The sequence below is a fragment of the Crotalus tigris genome, unplaced genomic scaffold (genome assembly GCF_016545835.1).
Source record: "Crotalus tigris isolate CLP2741 ecotype Arizona unplaced genomic scaffold, ASM1654583v1 scf7180000019465.582067, whole genome shotgun sequence".
NCBI classification, from domain to species: Eukaryota; Metazoa; Chordata; class Lepidosauria; order Squamata; family Viperidae; genus Crotalus; species Crotalus tigris.
This window is the reverse complement of record NW_024097551.1, coordinates 332,669-350,517: the sequence shown is the minus strand read 5'-3', so window position 1 is coordinate 350,517 and position 17,849 is coordinate 332,669. Positions and strand designations below refer to the sequence as shown.

The window sequence follows — 17,849 nt, the reverse complement described above, 5'->3', positions numbered from 1 at the left end:
AGAATGTTGCTTCTGTCCATTTCATCAAATATTTTACAATATAAAGAGTACAGAGAAGAGCAACAAAGATGATTAGGGGACTGGAGGCTAAAACATATAAGGAACTGTTGCTGGAATTGGATATGTCTAGTTTAATGAAGAGAAAGATGAGGGGTGACATGATAGCAATGTTCCAATATCTCAGGGGTTGCCACAAAGAAGAGGGAGTCAAGCTATTCTCCAAAGCACTTGAGGGTAGGACAAGAAGCAACAGATGGGAACTAACCAAAGAGAGAAGCAACTTAGAACTAAGGAGAAATTTCTTGACAGTTAGAATGGTTAATCAGTGGAACAACCTGCCTCCAGAAGCTGTGAATGCTCCAACACTGGAAGTTTTTAAGAAGAGACTGGACAGCCATTTGTCTGAAATGGTATAGGGTTGAGCAGGGGGTTGGACTAAATTACATCCAAGGTCCCTTCCAACATCATCATCATCATCATTATTGCTCCTATAAATAATAGCACAAATCACTTTAACTGGTGTTTCTCATCTTGGTATGTGGGCTCCCAAGTCCCAGAATTCTCAGCCGTGATTGTACTGTTTGGGGAATTCAGGGAATTTAGTTTTGCGTACTTTGAAAATGGCAAGATTGAGAAACAGTTTATACTTAAGAGGAAGAATCAAGGGAATACTATTCATACATACTCTCCTGCTTTATCTCTGCTTCACTGAAATACAGAAGTTTGCAATTTGTGATATAGTAGTCCAATTTAAAGCACTTCTGAAAGGCAAAACATTTTGTTCAGGATGTATTTTCTCTAAAAACTTTGAAAGATATCAAATCTATAGTAATATTGAACACAAAGCATTAAATGTGGCCATCTTAGATAAGAAAGGGAGGGAGGAATATCTAGAAATATCTCCAGTCAAGACGCTGTCCTTGCTAATGCTAGCCTATAGGGATAATAGGAATTCCTGTTATGCTTGAATCCATCATTGGGATCTACTTAAAAGATTCCCTGGCATGCATATGTGAAAAGACTTTGGGCAAGGAAAAGTGACGACAATCTAGATCTTAATAAAAAGGACAAGCTGTTCAAATTCTAAAAATCTCTCCATTATTGAAATAAGTTTTACTGAAATAGCAGTCTATTTAAAGAAAAAAAAGGAACAGGCGTAATGATTAAAAACAGCTTACATGAGAATGCTCAGAAAACAAGCATAAATTAGAAGCAGGTAGCTTGAAATATAATCTTGATAATAATTGTACTATATATGCTTTCAAAACATAATGTTTTTGCTACATACATGAAACAAATTACTTTTTGAACTCACATTTAGAAGTTTTGCCCTAAAGTAATTTATACCTCGTTTTATTTTATTTATCCGACTTCACTTAGTTTAACTTAATCCCTCTTTTCTACTCAAAAGCTAGGTGTCCTTCCCAATTTATTCCATTATATCCATTATTCTGTAGCACAGGGTTCTACCAAACAGTCATTTTCATTAAGCACAAATCAGACTTCTGTTTATTAAAAAAATACTTTACAGGGGGAAAAATTCTATGCATTCCATTGTACTTTTTTAAAAAACAAATAGCTTTGACAGTGATACGCTTGTACAGTCACCTACCAAAAGAAATGCACTGTGTCAAAGGATTATTCACAGAGAGTCTTAAAATTTTCCCATCAGTTTACACTATTATAAAAACTTCTTTAAAACACTTGCTAAAATGTCAATAAATATACTAAGGCCACACAAAGCAAAAAACAAGAAACAAAAACAGTCTTCCAAGCAATTGTACATATCCTTTATATGCAAAGACCTTAGATTATTAAAACCACAGAAAAATATCTTAGCTGCCAATCAAAATTGAATTTAATCACAAAACACACAAATCTATTTTATACAACATGTAAAGATAAGTATTTGCTTAGACAGAATTGAAAGTGCTAGATTAAGAGAAGCCCCTTATCAACTACATGTGCTGTTGGGTCCTAAAAATATTATGTATATCAATGGAAGGCCATAACATTATTGGAAATCTCTTTATTGGACCAACATATAGTTTATCCACATTATAAAAATTTTAGGAGCTGAAGGATAAATATCCTTATTCATAGCAACCTTCAAACACAACCAATATGGCTATAAATAGCATTTATAAGGAAATAAGAGTGCTATCCCACCAATAGTAAACACATTTAAAGTTCCACTGATTTCAATGGAGAATTAAGCACCTGCTTATCTCCCATTCAAAATAAATGGGACTTATAGGTGCTTAACTTTGGTTGGATTGTGCCACAAGATAATTCACCACCCAGAATAAATTCAAGCATATGAATGGCAGCATGAGAGGGAAAAAAAAAACAAGTTATATGCATCTTGGGGCTCTGACTATAAATTTTATTCTCTCTGAACAAACATTATATCCTCAAAAATAGGAAAACAAGCCCTTTTATATGGTAAAATCAGTAATGGAAGAATTCCTTAATTTCACATAAAACCTCAATATGTTCTATCTTCATGGAAGAGAACATGTCAATTATTTACACATTACTTAACTTCAGAAATATGTGAGGGGGAATGTGAAATATCTAGTTCACCTAAATGTTAATTTTGCTTTCATTTGCTAAAAATGAATCAGTAGCCCAATACAACTTTTCTTGAATACATATTATTTTTCATTGGTATTGAAAAAGAAATAGATTTTTCGTAAACAAAACAAATTTCCCAGCTTTCACCTTAGAGCTGCTCAGGATCTTTAAATAAGATCTTACGGATCTGCTAATGGCATTTTCAAGATAGAATATAATGAATGCTTAACTAGTATTCAACAATTGTATATATTGGAAATGAATGTCTTCCCAAATTGTCTACTACTTCTAATAAAACAAACATAAAGATTTTTCTGCCTTTACTCTTCGATTTTGTAACTATATAATATCCACATATTTCGCAATCTATAAAATAAGATTTCCTGTCAGATTTAAGTGAAATCTCTTTGCAAAGCAACTAGGCATTAAAGTATAAATTATGCTGGCAAGATAATCATTTTTTGAATTCATCACATCAGCACAAGTCATTCCCAACATCTTCCTGAGACATTTTCATCTCTTTTCTACTCCAAGAGCAAATATTATGTTCCCAAAGTCATTAAGACAAACGATTATGCCACTTTTTCAGGTCCATTATGATTATTTTTCACTCAAGTATTTGTATTGGTCTTTCTTACTCTAGGATATACATGATAAAATTAGTACTTTAATTATAGAGCTTTTTTTAACTCTTCCTACAATAAGAATCCTTAATCGCTGAGCCAGAGTGAGATGCATGAACTCAGGCTTTCTGGGTAAACTCTGACTAGTCTTCTTCTACTCCTGAAAAAGTTTAAATTCTGAATTTCAAGAGTTTTTAGGAAAAACAGTCTAGCAGTATGAGGTGGGCTACAGGGATAAAGAGAAAAAAGCAGAGTCCTGGCAGATACACCAAAATTCATGCACAAGACTTCTTTGGTATTTGCTAGGGAATGCAATAATAGTGACAATTCATACTTTTTAACTATTGTAAAGATGTTGCCAAAGTAATTGCAGTAAAGATTATATGTATTGTTAAATCAAAATAGGTGACAGAAAAGATGTTTGATGGTTGAAATGTAAGTTGGTGAATGCATTTATACATAATACCGTTAAATTTTGACACAAAACTCTTGAGTTGGAAAAATGTGGGATGCTGTTTCAGAATCATTTAATCTTCTTAATCATTCATGAATGGCAAAGGTCATGAATGTTCACTTCACATACCTTTAGAAGGTTATTTCTTAATAAAATAAAAAAGATTCTCTTGTAAGCCTATTGCTGTAATGTGATACTACACAAAAAATTCCTTTTAAGGTTATTGAACTGGATCCAGAACTGTGCACAATGAAGTTCACCTTGAAAAAAAAAAATGGGTATTGGTAATTTTTGCCAATTCTTTTCTTCCCCTCCCCTAATGAAGAAGTGCTCTGGAGAGTTGGGAAACTTCTTTCCTCTAGCTCAGCGGTTCTCAACCTTTGGGTCGCGACCCCATTTGGGGTCGATCAACCATTTTTCCGGGGTCGCCAAAGAAGGCGATCCGCCATTTTCTCCCCTCAGGGGGAGGCGTCGCGCATGCGCGCTGCGCATGGGGTCGCCGTCACACAAACATTGAGAACCGCTGCTCTAGCTGAATGCATTCTCTGAACCTTGATTCCCTCTGCCAATAGAAAACCTCATTCTGCTCTAAAGAGGAAGTTTAGATTCCAACTACTATTTTCATCTTAGTCTATGTCTTTTTCTAATGTCCATTACTAGATTGTAGAATTTGAAACAATTTTCTAATGTATATTTCAAAACAGTATACGTGAAATAATAAACAGTTTTTCATTCAATTATTTTTTAAATCCAACTCCTGAGTGATTATACAGTAAACAGTGCAACTTTGCAACTCAATACAATTGAAATATCCAAGTGACAAATCTGGAGTTGTATTTGTTGTTATGGTTATTTATATAACTTTAACTGTGGGAAATTGATGTTTGGAAGACTTGGAAAATTAGTGGAAGAAAAATGCAAAAATGTGGAGTTGGTCAAACATAAATGAAGTACTGAAGCCCATGTTGTCTCTGAAGAATTTTACTTAGGACAGTCAGCTAAAGCTTTTGAAAATTCTTCTGGATAACTATTAAAAAAAAAAAAAGCCAGAGTGCACAGAGGTGTTCTGAACCAGTATTGGTCAATCTAAAATTTTTCATTAAAAGCTACACTCCTACATAAGAACTCGGTACCTTTTTTAAAAGGTTTCAACCTAACACCTTATTTACACAGATCACTTAGAAAGTTCCCACCACTTCAGTATGGAAATTCAATTTGTTAAAAATTTTACTTCTTGTCTTCAGGACTGCATTAAAGTCAATACATAAACATGTATATATCAGGAGTAATACAAGTTCTATCTAAATATTGTAAAGTTTTCTGATTACTTTGCTATTTGTTTAAAACTGTGTCCTCTATACCGAGGTGCTAATAATCTACACAAAACAATATTGCACAAAGTAATTGCTATTACAAACATACTAATATTTGCATTTTTCCCACAACTGCTTTCTTGACTTGCATTGGTGTAGTGCTCCCATTCTGTCTTCTACATTAAAAACAGATTTAAAAATACAAATAAATTTGATTAAATTGTGATAAAGTTCAGATGCTACATATGAGGGGGCCTATTTCATTTTACTACCCAAAATAAACATTGTTCTGTATATAATGAAAAGCTGAATCTACTTAATACTGGGAAATAATCAAGGAATGCTAAATAATATCAGCCAATTATACTCAACATACTAACATGTGCTGTTTAACCTTCCAATATAGCATTAAGGAATCCAAGAATTATTTGCAAAAGTAGCAATCCATATGTGATTATGTGATAGTTTATTGTGAATCAGTTATATATAATTTCAAAAAATAAAGGAGATATAGGCCTGCCCTATTATATTAAGTGCCTCAATGCGAAGAAGTTGATGGTTTCCATCTAAGATGCCTACTGTGAATTAAACAAGCCACCAAGTTGGTTTAAATATTGTAAAGCCTTAAAGTGCTCAAAGATAGCAGTTTCTTTAAAGAGACTGCTAACAGTTACTTTCATTAGACACTAGTATATTAAGTTATGCAGTTCAGAAAGATATTAAAAAAATATTCCAATATACATTAAAAGCAGAGGACCACGAAAGAGTTGTATCAGCAATTTCATTTCAACAAGATCATACACTCTGCAACTAATCTCATACATCAACTTCTTACTGAATGTCTTCTTAAGCAATTAAGGATTAATCTACACTGCTGGTAACTTGAGCTTCCTCCAGGCTTTCAAACTCTCTCACACATACAAATGTCATTGATCATTAAAAGTGCTGTGCTTTCTCTTTCATTCAAACCATTAATTGAATGGGAGGGAGAGTCACTTGTGAATCTGCCACAGAAACCATCCCTTCTATGCTGAAAGCTAAAGATAAAATAGATGAAAAGTTATCAGATTTATCAAGTGTTAAATACTTGATATTCCTGAAGGAAAAACTATTGAGATGTTGAATTATTACCTCATCCTTTTAAAAAAGAAATGCAAAAAGTTGTAGTCCACTACTACATGCTGTACTAAGGGAATAAAATACAATTCTAACTTTGCATAATCTGTGTAAAAAAGATACGCTTGACATTTTGGAATGTCACCTTTCTTTATAGAATTATAGGCAAGTTTTCTCCAATAAAACATAACCCAGTTATAAAACTATAACTTCACATCAAAATTTTAAAAAGCTGTTTAAAAATGTATGATTATGTACATATCAGACAAGAAAGAGTATATGATCCTTCTGTGGATTGTGTTGCTGATCTGATTCTAGTTTTAAAAGCTGGAAGGGGCAAACCAGCTAATCTTGTTGCAGAACAAGTCACGACAGGGATGAAAACAGTGATGGTGATGCTATTGTTGCAGTCTGTACTTCTCTTTCTTCTTCAGACTCTTTTTTCATAAGTACACATTGGTCTTCACCTTCCAGTTTCACCATGTCCGTATTTGAAATGTTTTCCATACACTGAGAATCATCTGCCCCAGGATAGTATTGTTTGAGCCTTATATGCCAAGCTAAACTGCAGACAGCTGACACTGTCTTGAACTGATGAATGACATTTCTAGGGATGAAGTAGATGTCATTGTCACATAGCTGGATTCTGGCATAGCGAATCCCTTCTCGTCTCATTTGGTTTAGCTTAGCTTCGTCAACCCATTGAACACACTGAGTGAAGGAAAAAGAGATAACTATGAGTAAGATTAAAAAAATATATTTTTGGCTCTGTGTAATATTATAAGACATAAATACTATTTGTTGTGATGAAGTCAACATGAAGTCTAAATGTCACATATTCCATGAGCCATGTACTGAAACTATTGCTATGCTAATAGATCAAATAAAGGAAATTCCCATTCTAATAGGAGGCAATCAATCAAATAATTTGGAGTGTTAACAAACAACCATAGCTAATTTTTATACTGAGTTGGACCAAGTTAAAGAACTGTCAAAAACTTCAATCTTAAATCAGCTGGCCGACTCTCAGTTGGCTTGGGCACGAAGGAGTCTGACCGCGCAGTCCAAAAATGGCAGCCGCGATTGGCACACCAAAAATGAGACCACAATGGAGGCTTTAGGCCGGCATTCAGCCGGCATTCAGCCAGCCGACTCTCAGCTAGTTTGGGGCCAGCGTGGTTATCCGGCCCTCAGCTGGCCTAGCAAAGGTCCTCCTTTCCCTGCCGGTAAGCTGAGCCTAGTGCTTTAAATTTAAATTAAATTAAGTTGGATGGGAAGGAATAAAGGTTGCTGGGCGTTTGGGACAGCGCTCATCCCAGTGCTGTAATTAAGAAGGAGAATCCACAAAGGGGAAAAAGGAAAATTACAACCTGTCCAGAAGTCTGATAAGGGAGCCAACCACAATCGTGTCCTGCTGGGCTGAAGACTAAGTCGTGTCTGGGAAGCACAGGGCCCAGCAGGAGGCGTGGCTATTTTGTCAGACTTAGTCTAATTGGGCAGGAAGACAGTCTAAACCCATTTGTGGATTCTCCATCCTCATGCTGGAGAACAGCAAGATACAATAAAATAAAAACATTTTCAAACATAGCAAAAACCAATATAAAACAGCAAATATATGAATATAAAATGTTAAATGTAAGCCTGAATTAAGCTTAAGAAATCCTGCTTCTATACATACTAGTTCAGTCTTTGCTGAAAAATAATGGGCAGGTTTACTGATAAAGCCCAGGCAAAATCTGTCTTACTCACTGCTGGCTTTTTCTCTTGGGAAGAGAACAATGAGGAAACCCTATTATTATTTTTTTAGAAGATGAGATTGGACATTATTCTAAATGTAAAACAAGCCGCAAAAGGATAATCTAAAATCATGCTGCTCAAGGGAAATGATCATGAAATATATTTTTGAATGAGGCTGATTTTTTTTTTGCCTATTTTTTACATATGTGCATTTTTTAGCAAAAAGTATCTGGTGATAGTGCAGGGATGTCTGATGCCATGAACAGAATTTCTGGACTGGGCTGAGATTTTTATATGATAACAAGCACCTGTTACTATAGATCACAGGAAAGTACTCTTGGGCCACAAAGTTCTTACTGGGATGGTAAAGAGTATCCGAGGAAATAATTAGCCATTTGATATACTTTGTGATTGCTATGCTATGTCAGCCAATTTGTGATAGCACTCATTAGATGCTCTCAAAATCTTGAATAAGTGCCTAATCCCCCAAAGCTCCTTATGTATACTATGAAACATGAAACCCCTATATAATATGGTACACAAATGTCAGACATCAATGATATATTAAACAATATATTTCTTAGAATGTTTTGCTATAAGGCATTGTTAAACAGTACTCAAGACAACATCTTTCAGACCGAGATATTTGGGGTCACTTAGAGTGAGTGAGTGAGCGAGTGAGTGAGTGAGTGAGTGAGTGAGACGGATGGTATATAAATTTCATAAATAAATAAATGAATGAAAATCTGGCACTTATGAATGGATGGTTATACTTAGGAGAGAGGATTGGATTATTTGATATGGAACATTTCTACTCAAAATTCAGATATATTAGATTTAAAGGATTGAGTGATTTGATATGGAATACCTCTACTCAAAATTCAAATATATTAAATCTATCTATCTATCTATCTATCTATCTATCTATCTATCTATCTATCTATCTATCTATCTATCTATCTATCTATAATCAGGCTATCAGATTTAGAAACCACCCATCTCCTTAACAGAGGAACTCTGTTTCTCTTTAAAGAAACATTACCTAATCCAACCGCCCAACCCCCACTTATTTATACATTTCAGGCATGTGTGTGTGTTATTCTGGAGACTTTATTTCAGAATCAAAAATCAACAGAGAAACATTCAGGAAAAAAAATAACAGCATTTTAACTAGAAACAACGTGCACAGCACAATACAAGACTACCTGTGATACTGGAGGTTCATGCAGATCCAATTGAAGTCTTTGAACTACATCAGTGAAATCTTCAGCATGAAAACAAACAACATCTTTGGTTATACGAGGCTGGTCACTCCTGGAGAAATGAAGATGGTAAAAATATGTTTGAGAATATTAGTTATATTTTGAAAACTGCATATATTAAAGAGCAAAACAATGTACTTCATCTCTCATTTTGAGAAGAAATATATGTACATATACAACACAATTTATTTTCCCTTCCTCTAAGATGGTTTGTTTACTTATTATATTTTTATGCTACCATATTCTATTAGGATTGATGGTGACATACAGCAGACTTGAGAAGGGTCTCCTCAAGAGGAGGCACATCACCACATCTTTCAAGAAAGGCAGCATTACCCATTTAGAAAAATGTCATACAATAGAGCCAATTCCATAACATAAAATGTCTGATACTGGCTTACAGCTCCCCAGAGTCACACAGGTTTCTTCTGTCATGGTCTTCTATCTGTCATTTTAAGCAGCAGGATCTCATTTGCAAGTGTACACTGATCATATTTCTTAACATAGGACCAGTTAAGTGATTGAATATGTCTGAAGGTCAAGGTTCAATATGGTATGGTAGTCTACATTTTTTTACACATATTGTCTATATCCTTAGAATTCAGAAATCAAAAAGAATTCCGAAAGACAGGATAACAATGTTTGCTAAGATTAAAGATTATGTTCCTTGGATTTGCCCCAACAATGGAGCTTGACTTAAGGGAGATCATGTACCGAGAAAATGATACAATGTGAATTACTCACAGCAAACCACTGACTAGTCCAACTGTTATTCCCCATTACCAATTTGATAAAGGAGATAACTTACAAGTATACAAAGAACAACACCTGTGCTGTAGGAGTTTCATGGAAGCATATAATTACTTTTTGCAGCTTCCACAGAACTGACTTTCAACTGGCCTCATTTCAAGGTATGTATCTCAAAATATCCTACAAACTAGTCTACTGTACTATGAAAGCAATTCCTTTTGCATAAAAAAATCAACCCTGGGAATTTTCAAAGATTAGATTTTCCTGGTAATTTAGAATTTAAGAATTTATAGCAAAAATGCCTTGTAACAAAAAGTATTATTATAATGTACGTTCTGTTAAAACTCCACACATCTCTATTTTAAAATGCTATAAATCCCGTTCTTACCATTCACCAAACTGTACAGCTTTTAAAACTCCAACAGCAGCTGTACTCTGCCAATCAAACCCTTGCCCAACATGATCAGCATGTGCTCTTGTTCTGTCTTCAAAAAGAACTTCACGGGGTTCACTGGTCCGAGGTAGATACTGGAGATTTTTTATTTCATTCATAGATCTATGAAATGGAATGAAAAAGAAGAAAACTATTAAATTTATGAAGGGGATAGACAAAAAATAATATCATAAAAACATAAAAGCAGCTGTCCTAACTTTTCCACATCATACAGGCACTACTTTGATATGTGGGGAATTAACTCTAATGTAATCAAATGCAATATAAATTAAAATATAAAACAGTAAAGGATGGAATGCATAGGAGTAAAAGGCCATTTTTTAAAAAGTTTATGCAGATATTATATACCAGGGATTATTTTATGTACTCTTAATAGGCCTTTTGAAACAAAAGTGCTACAAATAACCTCAACTTTTTCACAGCTTAAATACAATACACAGACAACAAATGCTTATATCGCAGAAATTCAATGAACTTAAAAGTTGGCAGTGTGCAGCCCTCCAGAACCTTCACCGGGACTGATGCAAATTGAGAGTTCAAAAGCACCAGGAGAACCCACACTAGAATGCTATGCACAGTGCCTTGAGCTCCTGAAGTAAAGACAGGATATCAAACTAACGGATAATATAACAATGTGCAAGTATGACACAGAGAGTCTTCACTGTCTTGCTTTTACAGCACTAATGATTTTATACAGTTCAATATCATTTTAATGATTTACCATCTACAGAAACAATATGACAGTAGCCATAAGTACCTGAATGGAAATATATTTTAAATCAAACAAAGTTTATATTAGGTGTACTGAACCAGAAGCTGTTGCTGTTGTTTTAATTTATATAGATATTCCATCAATATCTATTGCATTCCCTAACATAAACTTGCATCCTGGGAGTTTATAATGCAATGTATGATACTGACAGAGGGGTAAAGTATGGCAGCATTATAAAAAAATATGTACAAAATTATCAAGACTTAAGCTATATTGAAGGAAACTTTACTATTACATATTAATATATATGTCAACTAAGTTTCAGAAAGTTGTCAGAATAAACTAAGCCAATTTTGCTGATGAGATCAGCTCAATTAAAATTTAAAGTACAAATTCTCTCCCAGCTATAAAGATTACCTGCGCCTTTTGAATGGTGACTTTGGCATATCAGCTGTTGGGATCATCTGTTCACCAGGTCTTACCCACATAATGGGCCCATCATCACTTTGTGACCTACACTGAAGTCTGAGACTCGAAAGAGTACCCCAAGGCAAAGTCATCTGTATATCACAAAAGAAAACTAAACTAGTCAGCTAGTGACATGAAATGCTTTGGACATCTTAGAAACAGATGAGCAATTTCTTTATTAAAATATAATTTGTACACAGTCATTAGAGCTTTATATTTTCAGTATAATTTACTTCATTCTGTCATGCAATAAAATTAGACAAAAATCACAAATTTTCTTTTCTATTTAACTATTGTCTTAATGTTTAATAATGCTTTATCACTTTTTATTCCATCACCAATTCAGTGCTAACATTAGTTAAAACTTAAGTCACCAAAAGAAGAAGCAAAACTTTAGTACTTACTCTAAGAAATGGAGATTCTTCTAACATATCAAGAAATTCTGGGAAATAATCTCCAACTTCTTCATCTACTGCTCCAACAAGACTGATCTGCCTCATTGGACCTGCTCTGTAAGTTCCACAGCAGTACGTTCGACTGACCTTATAAAGAAAAAAATAAAACTATTTTATCCCACAGCATTAAAGTAATCTATAAATTTCCTGTGAAGTCAAGAATATACAGAATATATCATATACAGGACATACAAATATCTGAGCTTGAAATTTTCCTTTCTTATTAATCTTTCACAGGTAAATTGCACAGAAGAGTGCAACAAATACAAATATTACTCTGCTTAATCAAAGAATAAGTACAGTATCCTGTGTTTCATGATGGTGCAATGAAAGATCAGCACAACAATTATACAGCAATTAGAATAATAATTCTTAAGATATGATTAAGGCTTATAAACTATATATGTATAAAAACATTTAAAATCTAAGACAGGGAAATATACCAAAGCATCTGTGAAAAACTGAATAACTAGATATCCTTAAAGAATCCAAACAACTAAATAACCACCAGAAGAATTGTTCTATGGTAAACTTACAAGAAATACATAGGACAAATGCCCAAATTGAAACATCTACTACTTTGGAAAAAAATTAGAGGAAAATACACCCAACTGGAAGCATACATATGAAATGTTTCTCATCTCCAGTGAAATAGTGTAACAAGATACAATACTAAAGTACTAAGTGAGATAGAGATACCGTGTTTCCCAAAAATAAGACCCAGTCTTTTTTTTTTTTTTCTTCCAAGAGGCACCAGGTTTTATTTTGGGGGCGGGGGTGTCTTTTCCACTCATCTCCATCACCGACAGCCCCAGCCAGCCCACTTCTTCTGCATCCAAACGAGCAGCTTCATTCTGCAGCTGAGAATGGAGCTCCAGCCTGCATTTTGCAGTCAGTAGCCTTTCCAGAAGGCCTCTGCAGCCAATAACCAAGCTATGGATTCAATCCACAGCTCAGTTCTCAGCTGCAGAGGCCTTGCAGAACCAAGCTATGGGCTGAATCCATAGCTTGGTTCTTGGCTGAAGTGGCCTTCCAGAAAGGCCTCTGACTGCGAAATGCAGGCCTGGGGATGCCCGCAGAAGAAGTGGGCCGATGAGGAAAAGCCTGGCTGCAAGGTAAGTGGGTGTAGGGCGTGTGGGGCAGCTCCACACCCCTACCCCAGCTTGATTTTTAGGTGTACTCGCCCCAAAACTATGGCTTATCTTGGGGGTAGGGCTTATATTAGGCCCGCCCTCAAAAATCAAGCTAGGGCTTATTTTGGGGGTAGGTCTTACTTTCAAAGAAACAGTATTTTCTTATTCACCAATTGTTATTAAACAATATCCAAAGTCTATAATCAAAATACTTTGGATTTCTTCCCTTGCCAAGAAAACAAATCCACAAGGAACTATTGGGGAGGACAGAGTTTCTATGTCTCATTAACTTTAAAAAAGTGATTTCTTTGAATTAATCCATGATGCAGAAATATGTCAAGTACTCACAGGAAATAGGTAATCACATGTTTGTTCAAAGCTAGTCTAGTCCATAAACATCAAGGAACATGATCAATTTATATGTCAGCAGTTCAGTTTAAGATATGTTATGCCAGTGGTGTACAATATTTTTCAAAAGGGAAAGAGATAATTTAACAAAACTGTTTAAATTTCACAGTAATTTTTACTGGATTTCATTCCTACACATTTTTAAATGCTACATGTAATATTTTGCATTACATGGTTCATATGGTTCAATAATAGTATTATTTAATGCATATGTACCTAGTTATATAGATACAGTACTGTTCACTTTTCCTCAAAGAATCTCTATTAGCTAGGAAGTAACTTGGAACTGACAGAAGCAAATGGCATCTACCATTCTTGATTCCAAAGTCCATAAAATATACAGTTTGCAATGGACACATTCTTATAATACAATAAATGAAATCAAAAGACATTATTAGATTTTAGTGATCTCTCAGACTATTTAATTAGTAACACAGGTGCCTTCAATCTCGGTCACTCAGCCTATTTCAATGGAGAAAACTATTCACTCAAGCTTTTTGTGTCACTGCACAACATAGTGAACACAGAAAACAAAGAAAAGCAGAAAGAAAACGAAAAAGCCAAGTGAGCTAAAGATAAAGGCTAGAAAACATCTCCAAAGAACTTCATGTTCCTCTGACCATTGTGGGCCATCCAAAATAATTTGGAGTTGGGTAGCACTAAATTTAATGAGATAAATAAATGAAAACCATGAAGATAATGCCCTTTTTAACCTCTTCTACAAACCAACAAAGATAAAAGAATGTAGGATTTGTGGAGAGAGGGGGCAGAAAGGATAATCTGAGCATCATTATTTTTCTTCTGTAAAATTTTTCTATACCTTGTGAGAGCAATTTATGTTTTCCACCATTTAAGACTTAAAACTAATTTCTATTTTATAGTAAGTATAAGCAGATGTTTGCTTTTGGAGACTAGGACATTCTCATCAGCCATTTTTCAACAATGCAATCCTTAGGGTTGTAATGGCACTAAAAAGACTCAAATTATCAGTAAAGGTTTACTATATCTAGATCTTAAAATTCAAAAATAATGCTATTTCTTATAGAGAGGCAAAATCTGGAAGGAACAATGGAATGGGAAATGTGTGAAGGTAATGTTGATGTGTATTTGACACACAGCATGCAAAGGCAATTGGAGGTGGTAAATATAACTAACAGAAAGCATTCTCGATTTCAGCTTTCTGCTTAGTATTACTTACAATCATCAACCCCAGATTCAAATTAGAATTCAGGCATTTTGGAGTAATTTCTCTTACCTGAGTGTGAAAGTTTGAAATGGTGGTTGTTTCAATATCTTTTTTACCAAGGATTTCCATTTTCACTGGAGTGCTAGGGAAATTGAAAGCAAAGTAATCCAAGAAGTCTGGCAAGTATGCAGCTGCCCCATGAACTATCGCTAGAGCATAATAAGCTGCATTTTTCTCGTTTTCACTGAATGTCAAAGCAAGAAACTCTTCTGCAAATCTCTCCATCTCCACTGGAGACAAAAATGAGAGTTCATCCATATAGGCATGAAGAACTAGAGCTCCTCCATTTGATTGATGTTCTTCATGAATAAAATTACTAAATTTAGTACCTGTTTTTAAGAAGCTGTTGCGAACAGAATGTTCCTGGTGGGTAGTAAATGGAGACTGCACCCCCTGGGGTATCCTATATTCCTGCATCCCCACATTCAACTGACACAGCTGTTCGTCTTTTAGATACCTAAAAGATTCCTTGTTCTCTTCCAAATTATCACTCTCTCCTGGAGTCAAAGTCTCTTTGCTGATACGGGTAAGACCAGCACATACTGTCTGTACTTCTTTGTTGTACATTTTCAGATGCCTCCCTCTCATGTCTTCTCTGTGTTTCTTTTTCTTCTTCTTCTTTATTTTCTTTACAATAAGACTGTCAGATCTTTCTGTCTTGCCATTTTCATCTCGGGTTTCTAAAAGTAACAAGAAAATAAGATATTAATGTTGCAAAAGAGTTATATCCAATAAAATTATGTATTTTTTAATAATGCACCAGTACTTCACTAAAAGGTTAATATAAAGGTTTACTTTTAAAAACTGGCTACTGTTATATGATAAAAAATGCTTTTTACATTTACATATTTGTACATAACATAATATATACATATGTTGTTCTATAACACTAACATATCTAATCAGCAAAACCCAAAGTCAAAGTGTCATTTTTTTCCCAAAGTCAACGTTTCATTTTCTTCCAAAGTCAAAATTTCATTTTATCTCAAGCATAAAATCCAGAAGTGGTTTCTCAGCAGAAACCAAGTCAAATGTATTCTTTTCTTAGATTAAAACAGTTAATTTAGCCATTTCTGCTAGTTCCATTAGCTTTCCAACCATGCACCAGTTGTGGAATTTTTGTTTGTGCATAAAGCATTCTTGTTGCTGTCAACATATTTAACAGCAAACTTCCAGATTTTTTTTCAAGTTCTTGCCAACCAACATTCCTTGACTGACTAGCAATATGCCAAACCATGACCAAATTGGATGGGTAGAAACAATTGGGAGAAGATAGTTCCTAAAATAACACAGTCCCAAGCCATGAAGGGCTTTAAAGTAATAACCAACATCTTGAATTGTACACAGCAACACACTGCCAATCAACTTACTTCTAATAATAGAAGTGCTGATATTTATAAAATGTCTGTATCTCAATTCTTTCTCTGATGTTTTCTCTGAACAAAAATAACAAAAACAAAATTGTATAGCAACAGCAATTTGAACAAAACCTCTTAAAGGCCTTGTATGTGAATTCTAATAAAATTCCTGCTAAAGATTCTATTTCTCCATAAACTTAAATGATACTGCCAACTGAATTTCAAATTAAGTGATATAATGCTCTCCAAATATTACAATTACAGTCCCCTTATTCTTTGACACTTTATATAATGCCAAATAGAAGTTGCTTATTAATTCTATTATCATATTTATACAAAACTATTAGTAACCCTTAAATAATTGAGTTACTGTTGTAGAGATGGAATGATGGGAAAACTCATTCAAAAATCAGGCCATCTCACAAAAGTAATTTATTTAGTGACCTTATAATAAAACCCAACTCAATTAATTAAAAGCCTATCCTAGTCCTGCAATTTATTTCTCACAGTAACCAACCAAATGCCTCTTAGATACTCTGATGCGGAAGGTAGAAAGTTTATTCCTTTCCCACCATTGTTTCTCTACAGCAGATATTCATAAGTATGTCACCCACAATCCGGACAGTAAGCTTTCAAATAACAGCTATCAATAAATCCAATTTCTAAAAATACATAAAGTCACTGAAATTAGTAGTCATCACTATGCATTGTGATAATCAGTTATACAAGTTAATTATATCTTGAATGAAAAGTATATTTCAGTCGACCAGAAAATCTACTTCAAATGCAGATATATCACTGATTTGTTTAAGGCATAAAACAATTGGTAGTTTCATTTTCAACCTCTTTCCAAATAAACCATACATAGCATGGCATTTATCTTTTTCATGAAGGGTCCCCCCAGTCCACGGACCAGCACAAATCTGTGGCAGGCCAGCAACTGGGCCATGAAAACAAGCAAAGTCCCAACCGTAGAATGCAGGCAGCAAACAAAACCACTTCCCCTCTGGTCCACAGAAAAAATTTTTTCCACAGAATCACTCCCTGGTGTCCAAAAGGCTGGGGGCCGCTGTTTTTCATACTTTAAGTCAGCATTTTCACTGAACTATCTACCATCAGCCTATTTTCCTAATTACTATAATTACATATCAAAAATTTAAGGTCAGTTATTAACAAGATAAAAAAATCACCGTGGATTATAAGATATTTGTAAAAATTTTGGTAAATAGGCTTATGAGGGTGGTGCATCATCTTGTGCATAAAGATCAATCAGGGTTTATAACAGGAAGGTATATGAAAAACAATGTTAGATAAATTATTAATCTATTAGAATATTTAGATAAGAACAACCAAGTTCCTGCAGGGCTCATATTTTTAGATGCTGAAAAAGCATTTGACCAATTGAATTGGCATTTTATGCTAAGAGTAATGGAAGAAATGAATTTTGGTGAAAATATATTACAAGCCCTTAAGGTAATATATCAAAAACAAACAGCACAACTTATTGTTAATGGAGGTTTGTCGGAGGTTTTTACAATAGAGAAAGGTACTAGACAGGGGTGTCCTTTATCGCCATTGTTGTTTGTTTTAACATTGGAAATATTATTGATCAAAATTCGAGAGTCTCAGGAAATTAAAGGAATATATGTTAATAAAAAAGAATATAAGTTAAGAGCTTTTGCGGATGACTTGGTTGTTACTTTGTCGCAACCTGATTATTCTGTAGTAAATTTATTACAGTTGATTCATCATTATGGCTTGGTCTCCGGTTTCAAGATTAATG

General features: G+C 34.4%; 1 protein-coding gene across 1 annotated transcript in view; it reads right to left on the bottom strand.

Annotated features, from left to right (window-relative positions):
- Positions 1–1,486: 1,486 nt before the first annotated feature.
- The window catches only part of RSBN1 (round spermatid basic protein 1), a 34,661-nt gene continuing 18,298 nt past the window's right edge, over positions 1,487–17,849 (bottom strand). The window contains exons 2-7 of the mRNA XM_039362435.1: positions 14,718–15,388; positions 11,871–12,008; positions 11,416–11,558; positions 10,221–10,388; positions 9,026–9,134; positions 1,487–6,794 (exon numbers count right to left, since the gene is read on the bottom strand). Coding sequence (XP_039218369.1) covers positions 6,450–6,794; positions 9,026–9,134; positions 10,221–10,388; positions 11,416–11,558; positions 11,871–12,008; positions 14,718–15,388 — 1,574 coding nt within the window. The 3' untranslated portion in view covers positions 1,487–6,449. The remainder of the gene's footprint in view (positions 6,795–9,025; positions 9,135–10,220; positions 10,389–11,415; positions 11,559–11,870; positions 12,009–14,717; positions 15,389–17,849) is intronic.